Source organism: Halichoerus grypus, chromosome 4 (genome assembly GCF_964656455.1).
Source record: "Halichoerus grypus chromosome 4, mHalGry1.hap1.1, whole genome shotgun sequence".
NCBI lineage: Eukaryota > Metazoa > Chordata > Mammalia > Carnivora > Phocidae > Halichoerus > Halichoerus grypus.
In genome coordinates this window covers 174,760,430-174,783,429 of record NC_135715.1, presented here as the reverse complement: position 1 = coordinate 174,783,429, position 23,000 = coordinate 174,760,430, and the positions used below count along the sequence as shown (strand labels likewise).

The 23,000-nt window shown below is 54.1% G+C and overlaps 1 protein-coding gene across 15 annotated transcripts in view; it reads left to right on the top strand.

Moving 5' to 3' along the window:
* Nucleotides 1–23,000, top strand: part of TNS1 (tensin 1) — a 201,537-nt gene that overhangs the window by 123,731 nt on the left and 54,806 nt on the right. For all 15 annotated transcript variants that reach the window (XM_078071304.1, XM_078071301.1, XM_078071302.1 and 12 more), the window contains one exon: nt 704–820. In XM_078071304.1, the coding sequence (XP_077927430.1) occupies nt 704–820 (117 nt within the window). The remainder of the gene's footprint in view (nt 1–703; nt 821–23,000) is intronic.

Here is a 23,000-nt window from a genome sequence, read left to right as displayed (position 1 = left end):
GATTTCTGCCTGGAGCCGGGAGCATCTTAAGTGGGAGGCAGGGGGATGGCTAGAATGACCTTGTGTCCTCTCAGTGTCCTGCCGTGATTTCCCTGTTGTCCTTGACCCCATGTTGCTCATCACAAACCTCTTCCACACTACCCCTGACTCCAGGGGCAGACTTTCTGGTCTCCTGGCACTGCCCCAGGGGCCTCTGGGACATGGAAAAAGAAGAGTCAGACATCTAGCCAGAGGGCCCCCCAGCTTTCTCCTTCTTTCCTCAGAGTCCTGTCTTGATTTACCCCTATAACCGGGTACGAGCCTTTTCAAGAATGCAAGAAACCAGGGGCGCCTGGGTGGCTCAGTCAGTTGAGCGTCTGACTCTTGATTTCAGCTCAGGTCATGATCTCAGGGTCGTGGGATTGAGCCCCATGTCGGGCTCCGTGCTGGGCGTGGAGCCTGCCTGGGGGTCTCTCTCTCCTTCGCCCTCTGCTCTGCCCACCCCCACCATAAAACAAAACAAGACAAAAGAAGGCTGCAAGAAACCAGACTCCTGGGTTCTCTGTCCACTCTAAGCCCCTGGCCGCACCCCACCATGGTCAGGAAAATGAGAAGCCCCTCAGGGAGCAGCCATGGGGGAGCTGTTGGCTTCTTCTGTTTTTCCAGCTGTTGATCCTTTTCCCCCCCCCTTTCTCTTCACTGCCCTCCCACCCCATTCCTTCAGGCATGGAACACCTGGAGAACGGGCCGAGCGTGTCGGTGGACTATAACACCTCCGACCCCCTCATCCGCTGGGATTCCTATGACAACTTCGATGGGCCTCGAGAGGACGGCCTGGAGGGTAGGTGGCACCTGGGCTTCCAGCTCCCCTCCACGCAGCACTGCCCTGTTCCCGTGGCCTCGGCACTGCTGGTGGGCTGTGGCACCGTACGGGGTTCAGAGAGGAGGCAGAGCACAGGTCCAGGGCAACTGGGAGAGCTCCCAGTTGGGTGGGGGACTATAAGACAAAACAGGAATGTATGAAATAATGAAGACAGAGCTAAAGAATGCAGCCAAACAGCCACAATGACCTGACTGGCAGGGGAGGAGTTCTTGAGAGCTGGAGTGGCCTGGGAGGGCTCCTTGGAGGAGGGGGCCTTGAGTGGCATTTGACAAAACTCCCGTGCAGCAAACGCAGCGCTTTGTTAGATTTCTTTGAAACCTGCTCTTAGAGGTCTCCAGGCTCGTGGCCTGACTTCCCTGGGTCAGAGCACTAGGACTTAGACACAGCATGCAGGGCCTACCAGCTTTCATCAATAGCCAACAAAAATGTTTGAGAGCTGGAAACTGATAGGCTCCAAAATTTGAAAAGTAAGCCGCAGTCGAAATTAATGCATGTTTAATTTAGCTACAAAACCTAGCATTATGTCAAGTGGGCAACTGCAACTCAGTTCAGTCCTTGAGAGTTAGTTGTGGGTTGTATTTGTTTGTGTGGTTGATTTGAATGTGGGAGGCGGGGCGGGGCTTCCAAAAGTTAGCATGCCTGGAGCCCAGGAGCCCTTGAGACGCCTGTCTGGGGTTTGGCATAGACTCGCTTTTCTGATTTGGTCCTGGGACTGCAGCATGAGGGAGCTGGAAGGATCCTCAGGACTGTCGGCCCATCCCCCAGTCTTCCGTTGGGGATAACTTAGACCCCTCCCCCCCTGGAAGGAAGGGTCTTCTGATTTACCCTCACGGCCAGCCCAGGATATGTCCTTTCAAGGACACCAGCTCCCAGCCTCCAGGCTGCAGCTGGTCCTAGGGTGGGGCTGTGCCGTCCCAGGGACTCTGGGTCCTGTGGCAGATCCGGGTTAGGGAGAGCCAGTCCTGCCGGCCCCCACCTTCTCCTGATCCTCTGCACCCCCCTGCCTCCTTCCACCTTCTTCTCCAGCGTTCTGGATTTGTTGACTCCACCCTGCAAGCCTTCTAGGTCTTTTCTTGAAAAAAGATTCTCCCTCTGACCTTTGAGATACCAGAATGAGTGACAGATTTCAGAGCGAGTGGGATGCGGGCGGTGGTTGGGCTAGAATTTAGGGCTTGATGAGAGCATGTTGTTTACAGGCAGCACTGCAAAGTGGATGGCTTGTCCTCAAGCCTACCTTAGTTCCCGTCCTCCCCATCCTCCCCCCAGGGGCCCAGACACCCCACCCTGCTGAGGTACCGCCCCAAGCACTCCTCCCCACTGCCCGGCCCCCTCTGCTGTGCTGAGTGGCTGGGAGAAGGGCAGAGGATGAAATGAATTAGTTCTGAGCTACCAGTGGCTGCCAGCCTAATTGTTCATCCTTCTGGGGATGTTTGCATTTTTAACAAGAGCACTTGGCAATCTGAAGGTATTTTCAATGTTTCCCCATCTCTCCCTGCTGTGGATTCTGTGCAATGGTAAATGTAAAAACCTTCCGTAAACTGTAAAGGGCCAGGCAAACAAAAGGTAAGCTAGTTAGGGGAAAGGAGAGGCTGGGGAAGGCATGGTGGGGACACAGTGGCCATGAGGGAAGGCAAGGGGCAGATGGCAGAGCAGAGGGGGACCGCAGCGGTGAGAGGCAGGAACGGGGAGGAAGGAGAGGCTGAGTGAGCCCCCGACTCTTCTCTCGTCATCCGTTCCCCCAGGCAGGGGACGGAACCAGTGGGACTTTGTGACCAGTGAAAGGTCAGCTCATCCTGCAGGGACAGAGGGGCTCCTGTCTGGAGGCTGAGAAGCCGGCCCTGTGCCTGAAGAGTGGGAAGGGAAGGCAGGGGAAGCAGAAGGAGGCTCTGCTGTCCTCTTCCCTGGCCTGGCCTGTCCTGACTACGGTTGGCCTGGACCGGGAGCTACGCGGTTGGGGTGGTCACCGGGACAGACCCTGCCTGTCCGCCGCCGCTGGGCTGCATCCCCCACAGGGACAGGAAAGCCAGCCGTCGGGTGGGAGCAGTGGTCATTATTCCAATCCTGCTTTTCTTCCTGGCTGGAGGCACTTCTGGAAGGTTCTAGGTTCTGGGGCCCAGAGAGAAAAGCATTTTCTTCTGGCTAATTTTCTTGGTCCAGAGAGGGAAGTAGGAGGCCTGGGCCTGTCTCCTTAGTTGTGGACAAGACTCTGTGCCTCAGTTTCCCCATGTACTAGTTGGGGTAAGGGTAAGGGCACCTTCTGGGGTGCTCAGGAGATGGCTCCAGCTGGAGCCTGGAAGGTGCCTGGGGGCTCCCTGGAGTGGCCCTAGGGCTGGGGGGATGGGCTCTGTGGGTATGTGGTACCCCAGGTGGCTCTGCCTGCTCCCCGAGGAAGTCACGGACCGGGAGAGGCAGGCTAAGCCCGAGGTGCTGTAGTAGAGTGGGTGAGCACGCGTGCTTGAGGCCCGACTGCCTGGGTCCGGTCCAGGTCCCAGATGCCCCCCTCTGTAACTGAAGGCCTTACTTAGCCTTCCTATGGTCTCAGTTTCCTCTTCTATAGACTTGGGGTGTCATTGGCATAATGCACCCATTTTCATGGAAAGCAGTTTAGGTAGGGGTCCAGAATGTGGCCTCTGGAGCCAGATTATCCAGGTTCAGATCCTCTGACAAGATGCTGTCCTCTCAGGGCCTCGGTTTGCTCTGCTGTGAAAGGAGGATTGGGTCGACAAATCATTTGGAGCACCTTCTGGGGAGTAGGAGCGGGGGCGGCGGCCTGTCGTGGCTCCTCAGGAGTCTCTGACACGTCAGTCGTGACTGTGGCCAGCATCTCAGGCGTCTGCAGACAAGGCTAAGGGGGGCGCCCGTTGGCCTCGGGAGCCCGCTCTGGCTTTGCCACACTCCAGCCATTGCGAGTCACCATTTCACCTAACGCTCACAGCTACTCTGTGAGGTGGGCACTGTTATCGTGCCTGGGTAGGGAAACTGGGGCACAGTGGGGTTCAGTAACCTGTGTAAGGTTGCCTCACCAATAAAGAGCAGACCTGGGTGTGGAACCCAGCGCTAACCACCGTGCTGTTTTGGTAACCACAGATGCCTGTATTCCGGGCGCCAGGTCCCGTGACACTCCCTGGGTGCCACTGAGCTTGGATGAATCTGCCCCCTCCGTCCCCACCTCTCACCGCTGGGCCGACCAGAGGACCCCTGTCCTGAGTCTCAGGGTGAGGGAGGGGTTGGACGCAGCGGTACCTGGAGCGTAGCAGCTGGGAGGGCACCGGGCTGGCCCCGCGGCAGGTGCTTAGCTGGGCTTCAGTGCAGGGAAGCGCTCAGGCGCATCCCTTGACGTCCCTATACTGCCCCCCTCCCCCACCCAGGAGGGTGTGGGGCTGCTCACAGTGCGATGCCCTGGTGAGGGGATGGCCTCGCAAAATAGGGAGGGGTGGTGTGTCTGAGGTGAGGTGAGGCCATTTCTGGAAGTGGCACACCTCTCCTATTTCAGGCCCGGTGAGGGAGGGGGATCGGAGAGGCCAGGCCAGTCCGTCTGGAGGCCCCCGGGTGACTCAGAGGGGAAGGCAGGGGGCGCTGAGCCAGGCACTGGGGAACAGAGAGAGATTATCTCTGGCCTGCGCTGCTCCTCGAGGGCCGCCTGCTTGCGGTGAGGGCCGTCAGCCCTCCACCCCCTGTTCCTCGTGCTCCTGCAGGAGACCCTGACTTAACCCTTTGTGCCGGGAACTACTCTGTGTTTAACCCCTTCCTTGATGCCTGCACCCCCGTCTCCCTCCAGCCCCCCCATTCCCAGTTCAAGTTTCCACCCCCTCAGGACATCGCTGAGCGATCTCGGCAGCAAAATGAGGGAAGAAAATCCATGGGACTTCTGTTCTCTGGGGTGGCCCGGGCCAGTCATGGAGCCTGTCTGATGCCCCCCTGCCACGGTGAGGACCCTGAGGCTCGAGAGGCCGGGGATCTGCCAGAGGGGGAGGAAACCCTCACGCGTGGAGCCCCACTTTGCGTGACCTCCACTCTTGTTGTACTGACCCCATTGTGCCGACGGGTGTTGTGCTGAGGGGGAGGTCATGACATAGGACATGGGGTTGCTGTTGAATCCAGGGGTCTGACTCTGGTCCCTTCCCACCTCCCTTGGAGCTCAGCGTATTCAGCGCTCCACACCCGTAATTCAGGTGGTCCTTGCAGATGCTTGTCCAACTTGTCACACCTTTAGAGGGCAGAGAGCTCACCACCACACGCGGCAGGCCGTTTCACTTTGTACAGGTCCAGTAATTGAACCAGAAATAGAGGGAAAAGGGAGAGTTGCCTGTGTGTGGTGGACCATGGATGCTCAGGGACCCGTATGGCTCCCTGCACTCAGGCCGGAAGGAAGGGGAAGTGATAAAAGGTGAAGAATCAGAGAGAAGCTCAATATCAAGAACTTTCTGACTGGAGAAGAGTCCAGGCCTCGGGACATGTGTCTGGGGAGCAGGGAAAGCACCTGTCATCTCCGGGACTCCTTACGTCGGGAGGAGCACCGTCTGGTGAACCCCACGGGCTGGTGTCTGAGTCTGTGTGGGCGGTCACAACAAAATCCCACAGACTGTGCGGCTTCAACAGCAGACAGGCATGTTTCCACAGTTCTGGAGGCCAGAAGTCTGGGAGCACAGTGTCAACAGCCCTTGTAGAGGGTGGGGCTTGTAGAGGGCGGGCTTCTCCCTTGCCTCTGTCCTCCCTCTGTGTGCATCTGGGTCCTGATCCCTTCTTTATAAGGACACCAGTCAGGCGGGACTGAGGGCCCACTCATGCAACCGCGTTTTAACTTAATTACCTCTTTAAAGGCCCTATTTCCAAATACAGTCCCATTTCTGAGGTACTGGGGGTTAGGACTTCGACATATGAACTTGGGGGGGAAACACGTCAGCCCATGACACCGAGGAAGGAGTTTTCTGGGTTGCCTGTAGTTGGATGCCTGGAGCCTTGGTCCTGAGTTGGGGGAGGGGGGGAAGAGAAGGTCCAGGGCGGGGGGAGGGGAGAATGGTCTGGCCCCCCACCAGCCTCCTCCTTGCAGGCTGTCTCTGTCTTCCTCTGGTTTGGTCTGGAGCCTGCCAGCTCAGCGCTCTGGCTGACACCACATTTCACAGCCTCCAGAAGCCCCATTAGCTGTTTGGCCTGAGTTCTGAAGCCCCGTGCCCAGATCCCAGCTCCCTGTGGGTGGGAGTGGGGCTGTATTTTTTGCCTATGCTGCACAGAGCAGCCTCCAAATTCCTCCAGAGTGTTCCAGGGCAAGCCTTCTCGGAAGCGAGTTCCATACCGAGAGCTGTGGGCTGCCTTCCACCTCCAAGCAGCCCAGAGGCTGGCCAGGCCTGAGTTGCCTCACTGTCCCCATTCACTTCTCCTGTCCCCTAACCTCCTTGGACACTGAGTTGTTCAGGGTCTCTCGCACCTTAAGTGGGTATCGGGGAAGAGGGGTGCGTGCTGGGCACAGCAGCGGATTGCTCAGGGCCAAAAGAAAGAATGGAGACCATGACAAGCCCCCGGGCCTGGCTGCAGACGGCAAGGGCAGCCGGGAACCACCCCTCTTCTGGGTTTCTCCTGCGTGGTGCCCATCAGGCCCTCCTTTGTTTCTGTGGGAAGTCCCCCAAGAGCCAGGGGCTGGTGACAAGGGGGTGTGGTTTTGTGCCCAAGTTTCTCAGCCCTCAGGATCTGTGAGGAGAGACATTCCCTTCCTCAGGGGTGAACTTCCAGTTCTGTAGGACACCCAGTGCCTCCTAAAGCACTGTTGTCTGAGCCGGGGAAGAGCCTCTGTGATGGCAGCCAGGAGTCCCTGGTCTGCGTTGACTTCTCCTGAGCTGGGCTTGTCCAAGAATTCTCTGATTTTTTTTTTTTTTTTTGAGAGAGGAAAGAGGGAGGGAGAGAGACACAGCAAATAGAGAGTGAGGAGGAGAGAGAAATAAGTAAGAGACCAGCAGAGAGAGACAGACAGACCCAGACAGACATTGGCCTGGAGATTTGGGTTTGGGTGTCCTTGGTAACTCCTTTTCTTTAGATCTCCCTTATTTCCTGTAAAATGAGGGGATCGGAGGACTGGTTCTTTCTGTTTATTTGAGCTTGATCATTGTTTCTTTCTGTGAGTTGGGAGGCGCTAAGATAGACCTGCTGTATTTCCCTCTCAGACCTTCCCACCTCGTGAGCTTGGAGCAGGGAGAACAGTGTAGCTCAGTGGTGGTTGTAGAAGTCAGGAGAAGCTTGGTTATGCTGGGTAAAAAAACCCCAAATTCTTACTCCAAAAAACATATATATATGTTTCTTGCCCATGCTGCAAGGGGCCTGTGTTCATGTGGGTTGGCAAGGGGCCTGTGTTCATCGTATTTACTCCAGGCTGGTGGTGGCTTCATCCCATAGCTGTTTCCGTCATTGCTGCCACAGTGGGTGGAGGACACTGTGAGTGCCTCCTGCTTCTGCCCGGACGTGACACATGTGCCTTCTGCTGACATTTCATTGGCCAGAGCAAGTCACACACCCAAGCCTAATTCAAAGGGGGCAGAGAAATGGTGCACGGAAGATGGAAAGTGGCAATAATGTTGAACAGATTAAGATCTACTATAGGGATGAAGTCTGTGGGATCTAGAGTCTAGATCTGGTTCCAAGCCCTGTTGTTTATAAGTGTGTTTCTTGGTCAAGACACTTTACCTCTCTGAGACCCAAATGTCATATCTATAAAATGGGTACAATAACGGTACTTTCCTCATGAGATTGTTGTTAAGATCCAATGAGGTAATGTATGTGAAAGGTGAAATCCAGAGTGCCTGGTATTTACTATGCTGGTGGTAATTTGTGTCTATTATTATCATTATTATTATTATTATTATTATTATTATTATTATTATTGAAGTGCTGGAGGAGGGAAGGTAGAGAGGTGATTTAAATGTATACAAGCCCTCTCTTCTTGAGAAAAATTGCAAATCCCTCTGGCCCCTCTACTCCCTGGGAACCATCTATAGGCTGGCTCTGTTCCGAGAGCCCCGCTCTCTCGGGAGTTGGGAGACTTGCCTCTGACATCACCTTGCTGTGTGACCTTGGAAAAGTTACTTCTCTCTGGTTCTCAGTTCCCTTATCAGTGAATCGAGGAGGATGGATTCCAAAGGGGATTCAGCTCTAAAGCCCTAACGATGATCATGGTACCAGCGCCAATGACTAGATGGTAGCGAGCCTTGGTACCCAGCTGGAGCCAGGCACCACCAACTGCCCTTTCTCCTGGTTACTCCTCCCCAGTAGGACTACTAGGCACAACTTGTAGGGTGTGCTTATGCAGCCCCTTTCTTTGTCTACCACTGCCCTTAATCTGTTCTCTGCTGTCCCTGCGCCCACATGGTAATAGGGCGAGTCCCGGGCCTGTTGTGGCCACTCTCAGGGAATGAAAGCCCTTCTGGTCCATCGACAATGTGCCCAGTGCCAGTGAACTTGGCACTTCAGTCAGTCCGCTCTCTTCCCCTTTGTTGGCTCCTGCCTGGCACCTGTGGTGTGTGTACGTGTTTGAGGAGGCTCACTGGGTTTTCCCGACTTATGGGAAGAGAGGGAAGGAGGGAGGGAATCAGGAGGGGGTTCCTGCCCACCGGGCACACTCTCCTTCAGGCGGGGGACAACCCTTCTGGGCCCACGCGTCCCTCGCTCCCTGCAGCCTCCTCCCGCTGAAGTCTGTTCAGCCCAACAGGTGGCCCTCTCGGACAGCATCTGAGGGGGCCCCAGGCCGGCCTACGTGCTCTCGGCCTCAGGCAAGCCTGGGATGGAGGTGGCCAAGGCAGCCCCTCTGTCTGTCCCCCCGCCTGCCTTCTCACCTTTCAGACTTTCGGGCCTGAGCCAGGCTCTGTCTCCCCTGTGCTCTGTGCTCTGGAAGACTCACTGGGATTGGGGGAAAAGCCCCCAGCAGCAAAACCACACTCTCCAAAATTCCTCTTGGACTCTCCCCCTTCCTGATCCTTTTCCTCCTGACATGGGTGTGTGTGAGGTAGTTTACAGCCACAGAACACTTTTCGGCTTCTCTCTCTCTTTAAAAAAAAAAAAAAAAAATATATATATATATATATATATATATATATATATATATAACAGCTAATATTATATATTCCCAATATCATGTAATAAAATTGTATTCATGGATATAGCTTAATACTGGCACTCCACCTGATTTAAAATGTACGATTCAGTGGGTTTTAGTATATTTGGGGTTGTACAACCATCACCATAACCTAACTGTGGAAACTTTGCATCGCCCCCCCGCCATTGACAGCCACCGCCCATTTCTTGTCCCCATCCCCAGCTTCGTCTCCTTTCTGTCCCAACAGATGTGAACGTTCTGCAGATTTCCTGTAAATGGAATTATCCAGCACGCGGCTTTCTTTCACTGAGCATAATACTTTCAGGGCGCATGCATGTTGGAGCGTGGGTCAGTGCTTTGCTTTGGTTGCTGAATAACACTCCATTTATGGCCACACCACAGTTTGGTCATACATATCTCAGCTGACGAATGTTTTCTTTGTGTCCACTTTTTGGATATTTAAAGAACACTGCTGTGGACATTCGTGGACCAGTTTTCACGTGGACTCTGGTTTTCACTTTTTCTTGAGTAGATACCTAAGGGTGGAATTTATGGGCCATAGGATTGCAATATGTTTAATCATTTGAGGACCTGCCAGACTGTTTTCCAAAGTGGCCGCACCATCTTACATCCCCTGAGGATTCCAGTGTCTCCGCATCCTCACCGCCTCCTGTCTTCGGGGCTCTAGCCGTCCTAGTGGGTATGAAGTGGGATCTCACTGTGGTTTGGGTTTGCATGTCCCTCATGATTAATGATGTTGAGCTTCTTTTCACATGGTAACTGGCCACTATAGATCTGTTTTTAGAGAAATGTCTATTCACATACTTGGCACACTTAAAAAAATCCTTTTTTTTGTTTGTCCATTTGCTGTTGAGTTGTGAGTTCTTTATCTATTCTGAAGACAGGTCCCTTATCAGATAAGTGATTTGCGGCTGTTTTCTCCCCTTCTGTGGATTGTTGTGTCTTCCTTCACTTGATGTCGGCGGGTCTCTCTGCAGTGCTTGCGTGCTGATCGCCAACCTTACTCCCGGCGGGAGGCGTTCATCTTCCCGGGACCTGTCACAACTGAGATCCCAATACTTCCCCGTTGACATCTGGTTGCAACTCGGGTTCCCATTTTATAGATGACGAAACAGGTAGGAGCAGAGAGGTTGGGGGCCTCGTCCAAGGTAGTGTCCTGAGTAAATGGTGGAGGCAGGATTCCAGTGTGGGGGTCTGGAGCCAGAGTTAGGGATCGATACTCCTTCCTAGTATTTAAGGATCTTGATCGAAAAGATGATTCATCTCCAGCCCGAAGTGCTTTCGGCTGCTTGGTCTGATCTCTTTCCAGCCCTAGAGCTGGTGCTTCAACGGGCCTAGGAAAGCGGCCCCATGACACAGAGAGGGAGGCCACGTCTTGGATCCCTGGATAGCAGAGCAGGACAGAAGTGCATGACTTCTGCCCCCGCAGTGCCTCAGTCACCCACATGGCCCCGTGTCCCTTCATCTCCCCGAGGCCAGGCGGGATGAGGGAGGGTAGCCCCTCCTCCAGAAGGTGGCCCCTTTGGGTTGGGAGTGAGACAGTTAGGCAGCGGGGGAACATAGCCCCTGTGCCCACTCTGGAAGAACACTTGTGCCCCATGCTGAATATTTGCCCCTGACCTACTTTCATCGGGTTTGGCTTTCTTGTCTTCTGAACTTTTGGGGAAGATGTGGGAGGAACCAGGAAGAGAGGAGTGCAAGATTGCAGGTGGTCCCAAATAATTCACGAGGAGGTTCCAGGGATCCCAGAGTGATGTGTCTGCCCCATATCTCTGAGCAGAGGGTTTTAGGGGGTGATCGTCTGACCGAGAGCCTGGGGTTCAGCGCCAGACTGATTTTTGTTGGGAAATCCTAACCTGGTTGCTGGAGAGGGCAGCCCTTCTGGCATGTGACTTCAGGGGATGGGGTTGGGGGGACAGGGATGGGCAGAGAGGGAGAAATTCACAGCTGCTGCAGAAATCTTCTGTCCCTGTTCTGTCATGTCCTGTAGGACACAGGGCTTAGTCTGCAACAGGAAGGGTTTGAGTTAGCCACCTGGTAGAACTTCCTGGCTGTGAGAGGGGATCAGCTGTGGTGGGGAGGTTGGGTCCTTGTCCTCTTGGCACCCTTGGGCAGAGATGTCAAGAGGCAAGGGAGATGGATCTCAATGTGGGATGACCTGCACAGACATAGTGACAGAGGCAGGGATAGAATGGCTTCTTGAGGAGGATCTGGTACCTTCTCTTCCCCCAGGTTGGGGGAGTCCTCTCTGTTGACTTCCTGCAACGATCAAGAGTGCTGAGAATCCAAATGCAAAGTCGGCCTGACCTTGTGGGTAGAGAAGATGACACCACTGACCCAGCATCTGCCAGCCACCTGCTTAGTGGGGCGAGGCGGGGCTTGTCCTGGTGCCCTCAGACCCTTCTCTGGCTCTGCTCTGCGAGGCAGCTGGTAGGCGGGGAGAGTAGTGTCTGCCCGTGGAACATTCAGTAAACCAATACCCTCCGGAGTGAATGTGCCTTCGGTCCTCTGTAATCTCTGCCATCGGGTGGAGGTTGGAAGGCCGGAGCCACACTCGGAGCAGACCAGAGCTCCTGGCCAGTGGCCTGGGCCGCACGTCTGCCCTCCTGCTTTGCTCAAATATCCAGCTCCAGCCAGGGCTGGAGGAGAGCACTCTCCCCCTCCCCCACCTCTCCTCCTCTGCCAGACCTGTAGACAAGTGCAAGTTAGCTAGAGCCCGCAAGACCCCATATACCGACTCTAACTATGTCCAAGGAAAGACATTGAAGCTTCCATTAATCAGATCTTGCTTCCTCCCCAGCTGTGGCTTCTTTTCATCCATCATCCCTCTTGCCCTCCTTCCCTTCTTCCTTCTCTCCCTTCCTTTGCTCTCTCCTTTCTTTCCCCCGAATCCTTACCGATCACCTCCTAGGTGGCGGGCACTGCGCTGGCCCCGGCGCTACAGATGCTGTAGAAAGTCGTGCCCTGGAGTTGCCTGCAGACAGAGCGGGAGGGGGTGCGGCACCACCCGCTGCGTCCCAAGGCCACGCCGAGAAGGATCTCGGCCAGGGGCCACGGCTTCTCAGGAGAGGGGCAGCTACGGTGGCGCTCAGAGGGGGACGGCTCTGCAGAGGGGCTGTGTTTGTACTGGGTCTGGGAGGCGGACGTGGCATGGAGAGCAGAATTGTTTCCCAGTCTAGAAGTGGCATAACAACATTGCGCCAAGGCTAGCTAGCAGAGGGAAAGAAAAGCAGTCGATTCAGACTGATCCTGCTCTCACCACTGCTGTCGTCCTGGGGTGGGTGAGTGGGAGCTGGAGCCCGTGAAGGTGGGAGTGTTGGAGAGGGTGGAGGTGAGGGTGAGGGGAGCGCCTAGGGAGCCGCATACCGGGGTCCAGGAGGGGAGTGAGAACCAGGAGAGTCGGAGAAAAGACAGCACAAAATCACACACACAAAAAGCACAGAATCCTGCTGCAGATGAGTCTGTTTGCCTTTTTTTGACCTTGGGCAGATAGGTTAGCCTTTCTGACCCTCAGTGTTCTCACCTGTAAAGTGGGGCAAGGATGGCACCTCTCCTCTGGGGCTGGGGATTACATGAGATCATCTGCGGGCGCCTAGGTCTGTGCCTACGCACACTAAGTCAGCGGTTCATGTTTGTTGTTACTGATACCACTACTTGACCTTGGGAGCTATTTTATAAAATGCTTCCCGGAGTGCAAGTCAGTTCATTTTTTAGTGATCGTAGGTGTTGACCTGGACTTTGAACCTGGACCTCTGGCTACACGTTCCGTGTTCTTTCTACCACGCGGAACCAGGTGTGGGTGTCTGAACCTTTTCCCTGGCACCCTCCAAACACCAGGCTCCATTCCCATGCGGAGCTCCTCCCTCTGCTCTGGGGTTGGGGGACTTGTGAAGGTCACACCCATAGCTGGGGGCAGAGCCAGCCCTAGCTCCCAGGGTCTTTTCAGGGTCTTCACCTCCACGGGTCCTGCCTCCCTGGCACCAGTCATCCGTGATGCCCAGGCTATGGGTTATGGTGACTGCTGGTGCAGCCCTAATGTTTCTTCTTTCTCTTCCATTTGAGAAAACAGAGTGCAGGAGAGTGAGAATAACATGATTGTAAGGGTAACCTTGAATCCGCTCCACCGACAAGAAAAAAAGAAAAAACAAATTGCGTGTGTTCTTTGGTACATGGACTGTCCTCTGTAACGTTCACTCATTCAGTCAACAGATATTTCACTGAGAGCCTACTCTATGTGCCAGTCACTGTTCTAGATACTGAGGATATAGCTGCGAGCAAAACAAAGAGCCTTGCCCTTGTCATGATTATATTCTAGTGGGAGAAGAGAGACAATGAAAAAAATTTTAAAGACATGATAAGTAAACGAGAGAGCATGCTAGAAGGTGATGAAGACTCTGGGAGAAAATAGAGCAGAATAAGGGTGGTTAGGGGGGGTTGAGGGGTGAGTTGAAATTTTTTAAAGCTGATCAACCCAGCCCTCACTGAGGAGGAGACATCTGAACGAGGAGTTGAAGGAGGTGAGAGAGTCAGCCAAGAAAATATCTGAGGAAGAGCATTGCCGGTAGGGGGGGCAGCAAGTGCAAAGGTCCTGAGGCAGCAGCTTGCCTGAGACATAGGCTTGGGAAGCATCAGAGGGGCCAGTGTCACTGCAGTGAAGGCTGTAAACAGTGAGGTCAGAGGTAATGGGGACCAGGTCATCGGGGGGTTTGGTAGCCATTGCAAGGATTTGGCCCATATCCTGAACTTTTTCATCTAATGATGTGTCATAGAGACCCTTCCATGATAGCTTGTAAAGAGCCATTTTACCTTTCTTCAGTTGTATCCCTCCCACTGTACACTTGTTCTGTGTTTTATTTTTATTTTTTTATTTTTATTTTTTAAAGATTTTATTTATTTATTTATTAGAGAGCGAGCGAGAGAGAAACAGCATGAGAGAGGAGAGGGTCAGAGGGAGAAGCAGGCTCCCCGCTGAGCCGGGAGCCCGATGTGGGACTCGATCCCAGGACCCTGGGATCATGACCTGAGCCGAAGGCAGTCGCTTAACCAACTGAGCCACCCAGGCGCCCTTCTGTGTTTTATTTAACTGGTATTTTATTTAACTGTATTTAAGTAATATGGACATTTAAGTTGGTTCTGGTCTTTTGTCATTTTTGAAAATGCTGCAGAGAATAACCTCATATGTACCGCATTTTGGTTTGTGCAATTCTATCTGTGGAAGTGGAGTTTGTAGAAATGGAATTGCTGGGTGAAGAATACATGTATATGTAATTCTGATAGTGCCAAAGTGGCCTCTGTAAGGGTTGTTTTGATTGACACTCCCCACCAGCAGTTTGGTTAGGGACTCGGAGGAAGATCCACCTCTGCCTTCTATACGTACGCTCCATACGTGAGACACTATTGGGTACCCATCATTTCCTGTACTCCTCAGGACCCTCCTGTGAGCTGACTAGTCTTGTCCCTATTTCACAGACGAGGAAATAGGCACAGAGAGGTTGAGTAACCTACCAGTGTTTGCATAGCCAGGTGGGCGTAGAGGCTGGGATTCTGATGCCCACCTTTTCTCACCGTGACTTCACAGGGGCAGGGGTCTGAGGAGCTCTGGCCCCCTGTCCCCCGCCCCCCACGAGTGAGCATGTGGACCTAGCAGCCTGGGTTTCAGAGGGTTTGAGACTCCTGAAAACAAGAGTTAAAATGGAAAGCCTGCTTGCCTGGCTCTGCCATCGCTGCGCCTGCGTTCTGGAGACCCTTGCTGGCCAGCAGCAGGCTGCGAGGAGGCTGTCCTGAGGGACCTGGAGCCACACAGGCTAAGCTGGCCTCCCCGGCCGTCCCTCCCCTCATCAGCCCCCGTGGTGAGACCTGGCAGGCTGCGATCCAGCTAATTCTGCTCCAGGTGGGGCACTCCCTGCTGCTTTCTGCTGCGTCAGCTCGCTCCCGGGATTGGGTTTCGGCATTTCACCGATGAAAATAAATCAGCCTCTTTATTGCCCGGCATGGCCCTCATGAGCTCTGCAGCCGGGCGTGTACTTCTAGATTTCCTGTAAGTCACTATTTCTGTCCTAGCCCCCGGGGGCCCTGGGGCTGCCGCAGAAAGAGCCTCAGATGAGCTTGGAGCCCGGAGCCACCCGGGCGGGACCAAGCAGGAGAGGAGAATCAGGCTCAGTGCCTGGCTGAGCATCTTCTCTGAGCTGGATCTTCGAGCATCTAGAGCTGACCAGGAGTTCAGGGGTCATCTGGTTATGCTCTCCCACTGCACAGAGGAGCACCCTGAGGCCCCTCGAGGATCACTCCTTAGTACTCTGGCCCCTGACTCCCAGGCTACTGCTGTTTGCTACCAGACAGCCTTTTTTCTAGGTCTGTTTATTGTTCAGTGGCGGGTTAGGGATATGAGGACTGAGTGGGAAAGAGTGGGATTTAGCTGCTGCAGGCTGGGCAGAGAGATCTGACATCCAGGAGAACTGTCTTGCCTTGGGGGGGACATGAGAAAGGAGAACTGGTGGCAGGACTGGATTTTCTTGAGGTTCCTTCCACCCCACACATCTGTCTAAATGGGGTGAGTGACCTTGGTTCATGGCTGTGGGGGAACAAGGCAAATTCTAGAGCGCTCCGACAAGGCCCCAACAAGGTTCTGTGTGCAAAGGGGACTCTGGAGTCTCGCCTCAAACTCCCTTTTCTCCTGCCCCTCCCTTTCTGTGCTCAAGCATTATTTGCAAGCACAGGACTCTCTGGCAGGGACGTGGGGCATCCTGCCCCAGATGGCAGACCTGCTGGGGTCTCTCTCCTACCCTCCAGGGCCAGGGCCTATCCAACCCCCGGGGGCTTTATCCAGGCCACAGTGGGACTCCCTTGTCTGGGAAGCAGCTGAGGAGCTGTAGTGGGTGGGCGCCAGGAGCTCTGACTGCCTTGCTTATCCTGGACCACCCCGGCCTTCACATCCTTACGGCTTGTCAATGCCCTGATGCTTGTCAGAGACTTTGCCTTGGGCTGCTCTGATAGCTTTAAAAATTGTCAGCAGCAAAGTGTTCTTTGATGTTTGTTCTCCTCCTTCTCCAGGGGCAGTGAGATCAGATTTTGATATGAAAGCTCAAAGCTGCTCAGATCTTTTCTTCTCCCTTCCTGCCTCCCTGCCCCCCCTCCCTCTGTCTGAACACTGCTTGCAAACCTTCCAGAACCAGGCAGGTGCTCTTCATGTGACACAAGGAGAAAAAGAAGCCTGGGGGTAGTGCCCTGGCTCCTGCGTCCTGTCCAGGCCTGTACCCCATGGTTCTGTAGCTTCTGTGGGTCAGGAGAGTCACTTCCAACTTGTCCCTCTGCAGCAGGGACTGCCAGCTTCTGGCCCACACCTGCTCAGGTGTGTGAGCTCATGCACATTGCCTAGCAGACCCCCATGGAGATGCCTATATGAGCCTCCCTAATGCTGATGCACATGGATGGACCCATTTGGGAAAGGACCCATTTGGGAAAGAAAAACTTCCATTTGGGTTGCAGAGACGCAACCAGTTTTGCCACCCACACCCATATCCATACGCACTCAGGCAAAGAACCACACAGACCCCTTTGCATATACTCAGCGCCTACGCAGAGAACCACAAAGGCCCCCCACTCGACATACACCCACCACTCATTCACAGACCCACATAGACCTCTACCCCACCGCACGCCCCACAGTGGTGATGGGGGCTCTAATTATAAAACTGCATGGCCAGTCCGATAACCAGTAGTTATGTGTGGTACTTAATGGGCCTGTTTGGGGTCAAGAATGGGGATTGATCCCTAAGTGCAGAGATGGGTTCCTTTGCGTGAATTTTGAACCAGCCCTATAGTGGTTCCCTACAAGTTTCCAGGAATGCTTGGAGCCCTGGAAGCATCATTAGGCTACATGCGTAAAAGCCCTAGGGGACCACCTGTTTTGGGCAGGTTGTTCTGAACCAGCATTGTGCTTGGTTGTCACTCTTCACTCCCTTCTTCCTGGTGGATGCCTCTGGCTCTCCCCCTTTGCCCCTCCCTCTCCTTCCTTCTTCCTCTCTGGGAAGCAGAAAAAGCATGACCCTCAGAGTTAGATTGGCCATGTGATCTTAATTAAGCAAGCCACAACTTCCAAGCCTCAGTCTCTTTATTGGGAAGATGGGGACTATAGTATCTCCCTTGAAAGGCACTTGTGGAAGCAAGTGTGAGAGCATCCGTCAAAGGGTAGACACACAGTAAATAACCTGCCATCCCCGTTCTGTGGCACTCTCCCATTCTTCCCGGGTCCTCAAGCTCTGCAGCCCCCTCCCCATTTCCCTCCATCCTTCTCCAGGTGGTTGTGCCTCGGGAGGCTGTAAGAGTGGGGAGAGGCAGGAGGAGGTGTGTGGGTATGCCCCTGACATTTGTCCCACCTGGACATCTGCCTGCGTGTTGACAGTTCCCTTCCTGAGTAATCCTCTGGCACAGCCGCTCCTACCCTCGTCTCGGGGAATGCTATCCTGAGCCTGGTCCTGGGTGGGGGGGCACTTGGAGACCCTGGAAGGCCCGGGCCGTGTGAGGGGTACCCAGAACCTGCCCTCCCTCCACCTCCCTGAGCTTCAAGGTCAGCCCTGCCTCCCCTCTGCGCTGGGCTGGAAGGCGGGAGGAGGTCCTGAGGAGGTCTGTGGACATGATTTCATCCCACACACAGCGTCCCACCCCACCGGGCAGCAGGGCCCTCGCTGTGCTCCCCCTCCGCCCACCTGACGTTCATTCAACCCCTTGACGCTTGGCACACCCGTGCCTTTCTCCTCCTCGTGGTTCTGCGCAGAACCAGCTCTTTTAGAGCTCAGAGTCATCTTGTTCTTCTCTCGCATTTTACCACTTTGGAGACTGAGGCCCAGGCAAGGGAAATGACTTACCCAAGGTCACGTGGCGAGTCAGCGGCACAGTGGGGACTGGAAACCAGGACTCGTGAGTCATAGCGCCGAGCTTTGTCTCTCACACCCCAAACTCCCTCTGCCCTCAGGCTGGCTCACGGCGCCTCAGCTGCGGCACACCTGAACTCGGACTGGGTAATTGCTCGTTGCCGGGCCCCATCCTCTGTGCTGTAGGATGTTTAGCAGCATTTCCACCCACCAGATGTCAATAGCATTTCTTCTAGATTCGACAGCCCAGAATATTTCCAGACATTGTTCCACGTTCCCTGGGGGGGGAGGGGCATATCACCTTGGGGGAGGACCACTGGCCTACCTGTCCTCAGCCCTTTGCCTCTGGGGCCTTAGCTCTCCCGCGTGTAGGGTGTGAGACAGCCCTTTTCTCTTTTCCTGCCTCCTGTTTCTGTTCCAGGATCGGCTGCTTGAAAACCAAAACACTCAGCCATTTTGTTCCTTAAGAGAAAGAGTAAAAAATCCAGGTTGGGGAAGATGCTTCCACACCTGCCAATGAAAAGAAAGCACTGGGCGGGAAGGGGGCTGAAGGAGGGGACGGAAGGAGGCTGGACCCCCTTCCTCCCTGGAGGACCCTTGGTGTGATTGAGAGGCCCTGCGGCACCCCACCAGCCCAGCTATGGGGTCTGCGGGCCAGAAGCTCATCCTGCAGGGGATGGAGCATGCGTTAGATTTGCATGTGGATAGTCTTTCTTAGCTGTAGAATTGCTCTCAACTATTCTACTCTGTTTGCATGGCCAGACCCAGAGACCTTTGAGGGTCTAACGTAACAGGGTTTCTGGTGCCCTTTGGGCATCCCCCTCATGGTGTCTGACTCAGCTCTGGCCGTGGAGAGGATTTTCTTCTGGGAGCTGGGGGCCCTGGGTGGTTAGTCTCTGCTCCAGTCCCAGCCCAATATGCAAGGGTAGGAAAATTCCCCTGCCCTGAGTCTTGGACCACATCAGGGTGTGTGTGGGGGAGCCTGATGAACTCAGGATGTCCTCTGGGTTGACCATGCTGAGACTATAGGGATCATCAGCCTGGGCTGGCAGCCCACAGCTGGGCCTCGTATGGCAAATTTGGGGTCTCCAGTACTACTGAGCATCTGAGGGGCTCCAGAAGGTCACTGGGTCATGTCCCTGCTCTAGAGCTTGTATTTCATGAAACTGCCCTGCCCAGGGCTGTCTCAGGGGACAGGGCACACCCAGCTGCCTCGGAAGAGTGAACAGTATTTTCATCTCTGAAGCTTAGCTTCACCCATCTTCCATGCAGAAAGACGTTTGCCCCAGCTATTTGAGAAAAAAAAATTTTTTTTTCTCAAATAGAAAGTGGTAAAATTGGGTATATCCTTTTTCAAACCAGATCTACCACACCCCCTGCCCAGTACTTTCCTATCTGTGTGGAGGCAGCTGAAATCTTGCCCCTGTCCTCCCCCCACCCCATGCGGAAGCCATCTTGGGAGGCGGGAGAGGGGGTGGCATTTTCCGGCCTGCTGTTGGCAATGACCAAGCTGGACAGTCTTGGTATTTATTAGCTGAGCAGCATCATGTTCTCAGAGTCCGGGCTGTTTCGTTTGATGCCATGATTTTCGAAAATGGAAAGGGCAAAGCACATGATATGCCCTGAAGTTGAAGCATCGGGCATGCGCATCTGCACCCCGGGGGTAATAGGGTCACCAACGTGTAGCTCCACCCAACGTGGAGCTGGGTTAGGGAACGAGGAGGAGAAAGCAGAGGTCATGGTCATAGTTGTATATATGTGGCCACCTCACTGAGAGCATCTCTCTGTGCTGTGTCCTGTGCCAAGTGCTTTATATGCGTTATAACAGTCTTTGCAGTACCCTCTGAGACAAAAATACTAATGTACCCATTTTGCAGATAAAGAAACTGAAGCTCAGAAAAATTAAGGAATTGGCCCAGGGTTGCACTAAGTTAGTAAGTGGTAATGTCTGGAGTCAGAGCAGTGTCTGCTTGATACCCTAAGCCCGTGTTCTTAGCCACTGTGTTCCTGAGCGAGAAGGGCTGGGTATAACAGGCCTCATTATTAAACGTATGGTGTCCAGAAAGTGGGAGGTGATAGGCCTATGGGGCTCCTTACTGGTCAGAGAGCCACATGGGTTGTTTGTGGGTCCCTTGCTTCAGAATGATAAAAACCGCTGGAAGCGAGTGCTCAGGTAGGGAAGAGAAGCAAAGGGGGAGGGTATGGTGTGGTGGGCTCAGGGACTTCAGGCTGGGTCCAGGGGAGACCGGGCCTGTCAAAGAAGAGACTTGGGAGGACATGCACACCACGTTTAGTATCTAAAGAGCTCTCATGTGGCAGAAATTTGGCTTGTCTGAGCCATCCCATAGGGCACCATACGGCCAGTTAGTGGAAAAACAACAGGGGGCTAAAATCTACCAATTACAGCCATTGAAAGATGAAATGGGTGTTTTGGGGAAATAGTAAGATTCCCCATAACTGAAAATAGTTAAGTGCAGCTAGCATTAGTTTTTCCCAAACCTGGCTGCCTCCCATTCTCAGCTGGGCAGTGTTTTACAGTTCAGATTTCCCAGGCTCCACCTCTCACAATTCTGCTTCTGAAGGTCTGGGGTGGGGCCAGGGGATCAGGGTTTTTATAAAACTCTCCCCAGGGCCTTCTGGTGCAGCCAGTCCCTAGATGGGAGCAGAGCACCATAGGATGGGGTTGTTACTTCCAGGGACTGTGGTGTGGTGGTGTTTCCAAAGTGTGGTATGTTGGCCAGGTTGACAGTTACACATAAGATGATTTTAGGTGCATTTATTTTAATGCATATTAGAAGAAAAAAGAATAGATTTACACTATATGTATATATGGTTATTGATGCTTAGAACTACTTGAACTTAAGTTTATTTTAACAATTACAAAATTTTGTTTTATTTTATTTTTTTAAATTACAAAATTTTATAAAAATAGTGTTTATGGGATTCACAGATAAACAAGAGGGTTGTATGCAAATAAAATATCCGTTAACCCTGATGCGGGTGGGGGTTGAGTAGGAACATGGGTGGACAGGAGCTTGGGGTTTGTTGGTTAGTTCCAGGTGGCTCTGTGGAGATAGGTGGATAATTGCAGTAGTTTGTCCAGATTGTGCTCTTCCAACAGTCCAGCCCTGGGAAAATTGGAAGTCCTCCTGCCCCCAGTTCTGGAAATCCACTTCTCCCCTCCCCATTCTTTCTTTTTTTTTTTTTTTAAGATTTTATTTATTTATTTGACACAGAGAGAGACAGCGAAGAGAGGGAACACAAGCAGGGGGAGTGGGAGAGGGAGAAGTAGGCTTCCCGCCGAGCAGGGAGCCCGATGCGGGGCTTGATCCCAGGACACTGGGATCATGACCTGAGCCCAGGGCAGCCGTGTAACGACTGAGCCACCCAGGCGCACCTACCCTCCCCATTCTTAATGGCTCCTGTGAATTCTGTGGTATGGGGCGGTGGGGGGGGAACCTCACCCATCTTGTCCCTGAAGATGCAGTTAAGACAGGACACTCGGTACCATGTTTGCTCTTCAGTGGTGTCCCACTGTCAGGGACTTCTGGCACTTCTTAGGGCATCCAGGATCGTGGTGGGGACTTTGGGCAGCTCTCGTGGTTTTGGCGGACGGGCCTGCTTTAGGTCTGGGTGCTTGGGGGTGAAGGTGGATATCACTGACACTCTGAGAAGTTATTCTCTCTGCCATTCATGATCTTTATAGATTGGAACCAACTGAATACCGATAGCTAGTCAATTGGAGGCATCCTAAGTGGCCTGGTGGATCGATGTCCTGGGCCAGATGCCCACTTGGCCTTCCCAAAGTCGGGCCTCAAGAACTGTCAAGGTTGCTGGGCCAGAATCCAAAGCTTTTCCCTGAGAATGTAACTTTGGGCCACCTGCCCGCCCCCCCCCCCCCTTTCCAGAGACCTGCCTGGGTGACACCTCGGTGCCTCTCCTCAGGCCTGTTGTCACCTCTGGGAAGTACAGGGGCTTGTAGGTTTTTTTTTTCTCCTCCTTTTATAAGCCAAGGAAGTGTCCTGGCTCCTAGACTCTGCCCCGTGGTGGGGGTGTGGGGGAAGGAGGGGGAGAGGGAGGGGAAAAAAGATTTCCACCTTATTGTTCAGCAGCTGGAAAATTGTTGTCATCTGTTCTGCCTTTCATTTGCTGAGAGTGGAAAAAAAATGTGGAAAAATTTGGGGAAATAAATCTCAGTACCCTCGTCGGAACTCTGGCCCTTCCCGCCAGCATCCCGCCAGCATCCCGGCCACTTGGCTCCCGGGCCCGGTCTTCCCACTTCGCTGGGCACCGGGGCCCTGATGGGTCTGGGACTGGGGCCGGGCCGGGCCGGCCGGGCAGGGGCAGTCTCTGCGCCTTGCTCCGTGTGGAGGGCTTGGGAAGCCACTGTGATGTCATTCAAGAACCGCATAGCTACAGGATGATAAGTGAAGCCCTGGGGACCCAGCTGGCTGAAATTACAGACAGAGTTTTCTCCCACTGGCTTCCTACAAGCCAGAGCGAGGCCGAGCTGGCCGGGAGGGGGAGAGCGAGCGGAGGGAGCGAGCGGAGGGAGGGAGGGGTGGTGCGTGTGGACCGGGCAGGAGGGCCGGGCGGCGGCACTGGCCCCTCCCACCCCTGACGGGCTGAGTGAGCCCGAGCTGGACGCAGACTGCCTTGGGGCTGTAGCCATGGAGGAATTATTTGAAACTTGAGGCACAAGGAGCAGAGAGCAAATTAGAGCAGTTATTCTCCTCCCCTTTCTGCCTCTCCGTCCAAAGGGTAAGTGTCCGCGGGGCATTTGTGTGGGTCCTTGGCTGGCTCTCCGTTGGACCTGGGGCTGGGGGGCTTCTGGGCTCGTGCACCGGGATCTGCCGTGGACTTGGCCCCAGGAAGCGCGGCTGTGGGGGGGGAATGCGTGGGGCCGTGGCCCGTGGCGCTGCCTTTGGAGGTGGACCCGGCTGCCCTGCTCCTGGCCTCACTGCCCTGGGACTCGGAAGAGCCACTGCCTCATGTCTGAGGGGTGGCTGAGTCTGTAGGTGGGGGGCAGTGTGTCTGAGAGGGCCGCGCTCTTTGGGAGTAATGGTTCACGGAGGATGAGGATGGGGTGGCGGGTGGAGGGAATGTGGTGGCGGCATGGCGAGCCGCTGAGACACTCCTAGTGGGACGTGTATTCAGGGCACCCCCCCAT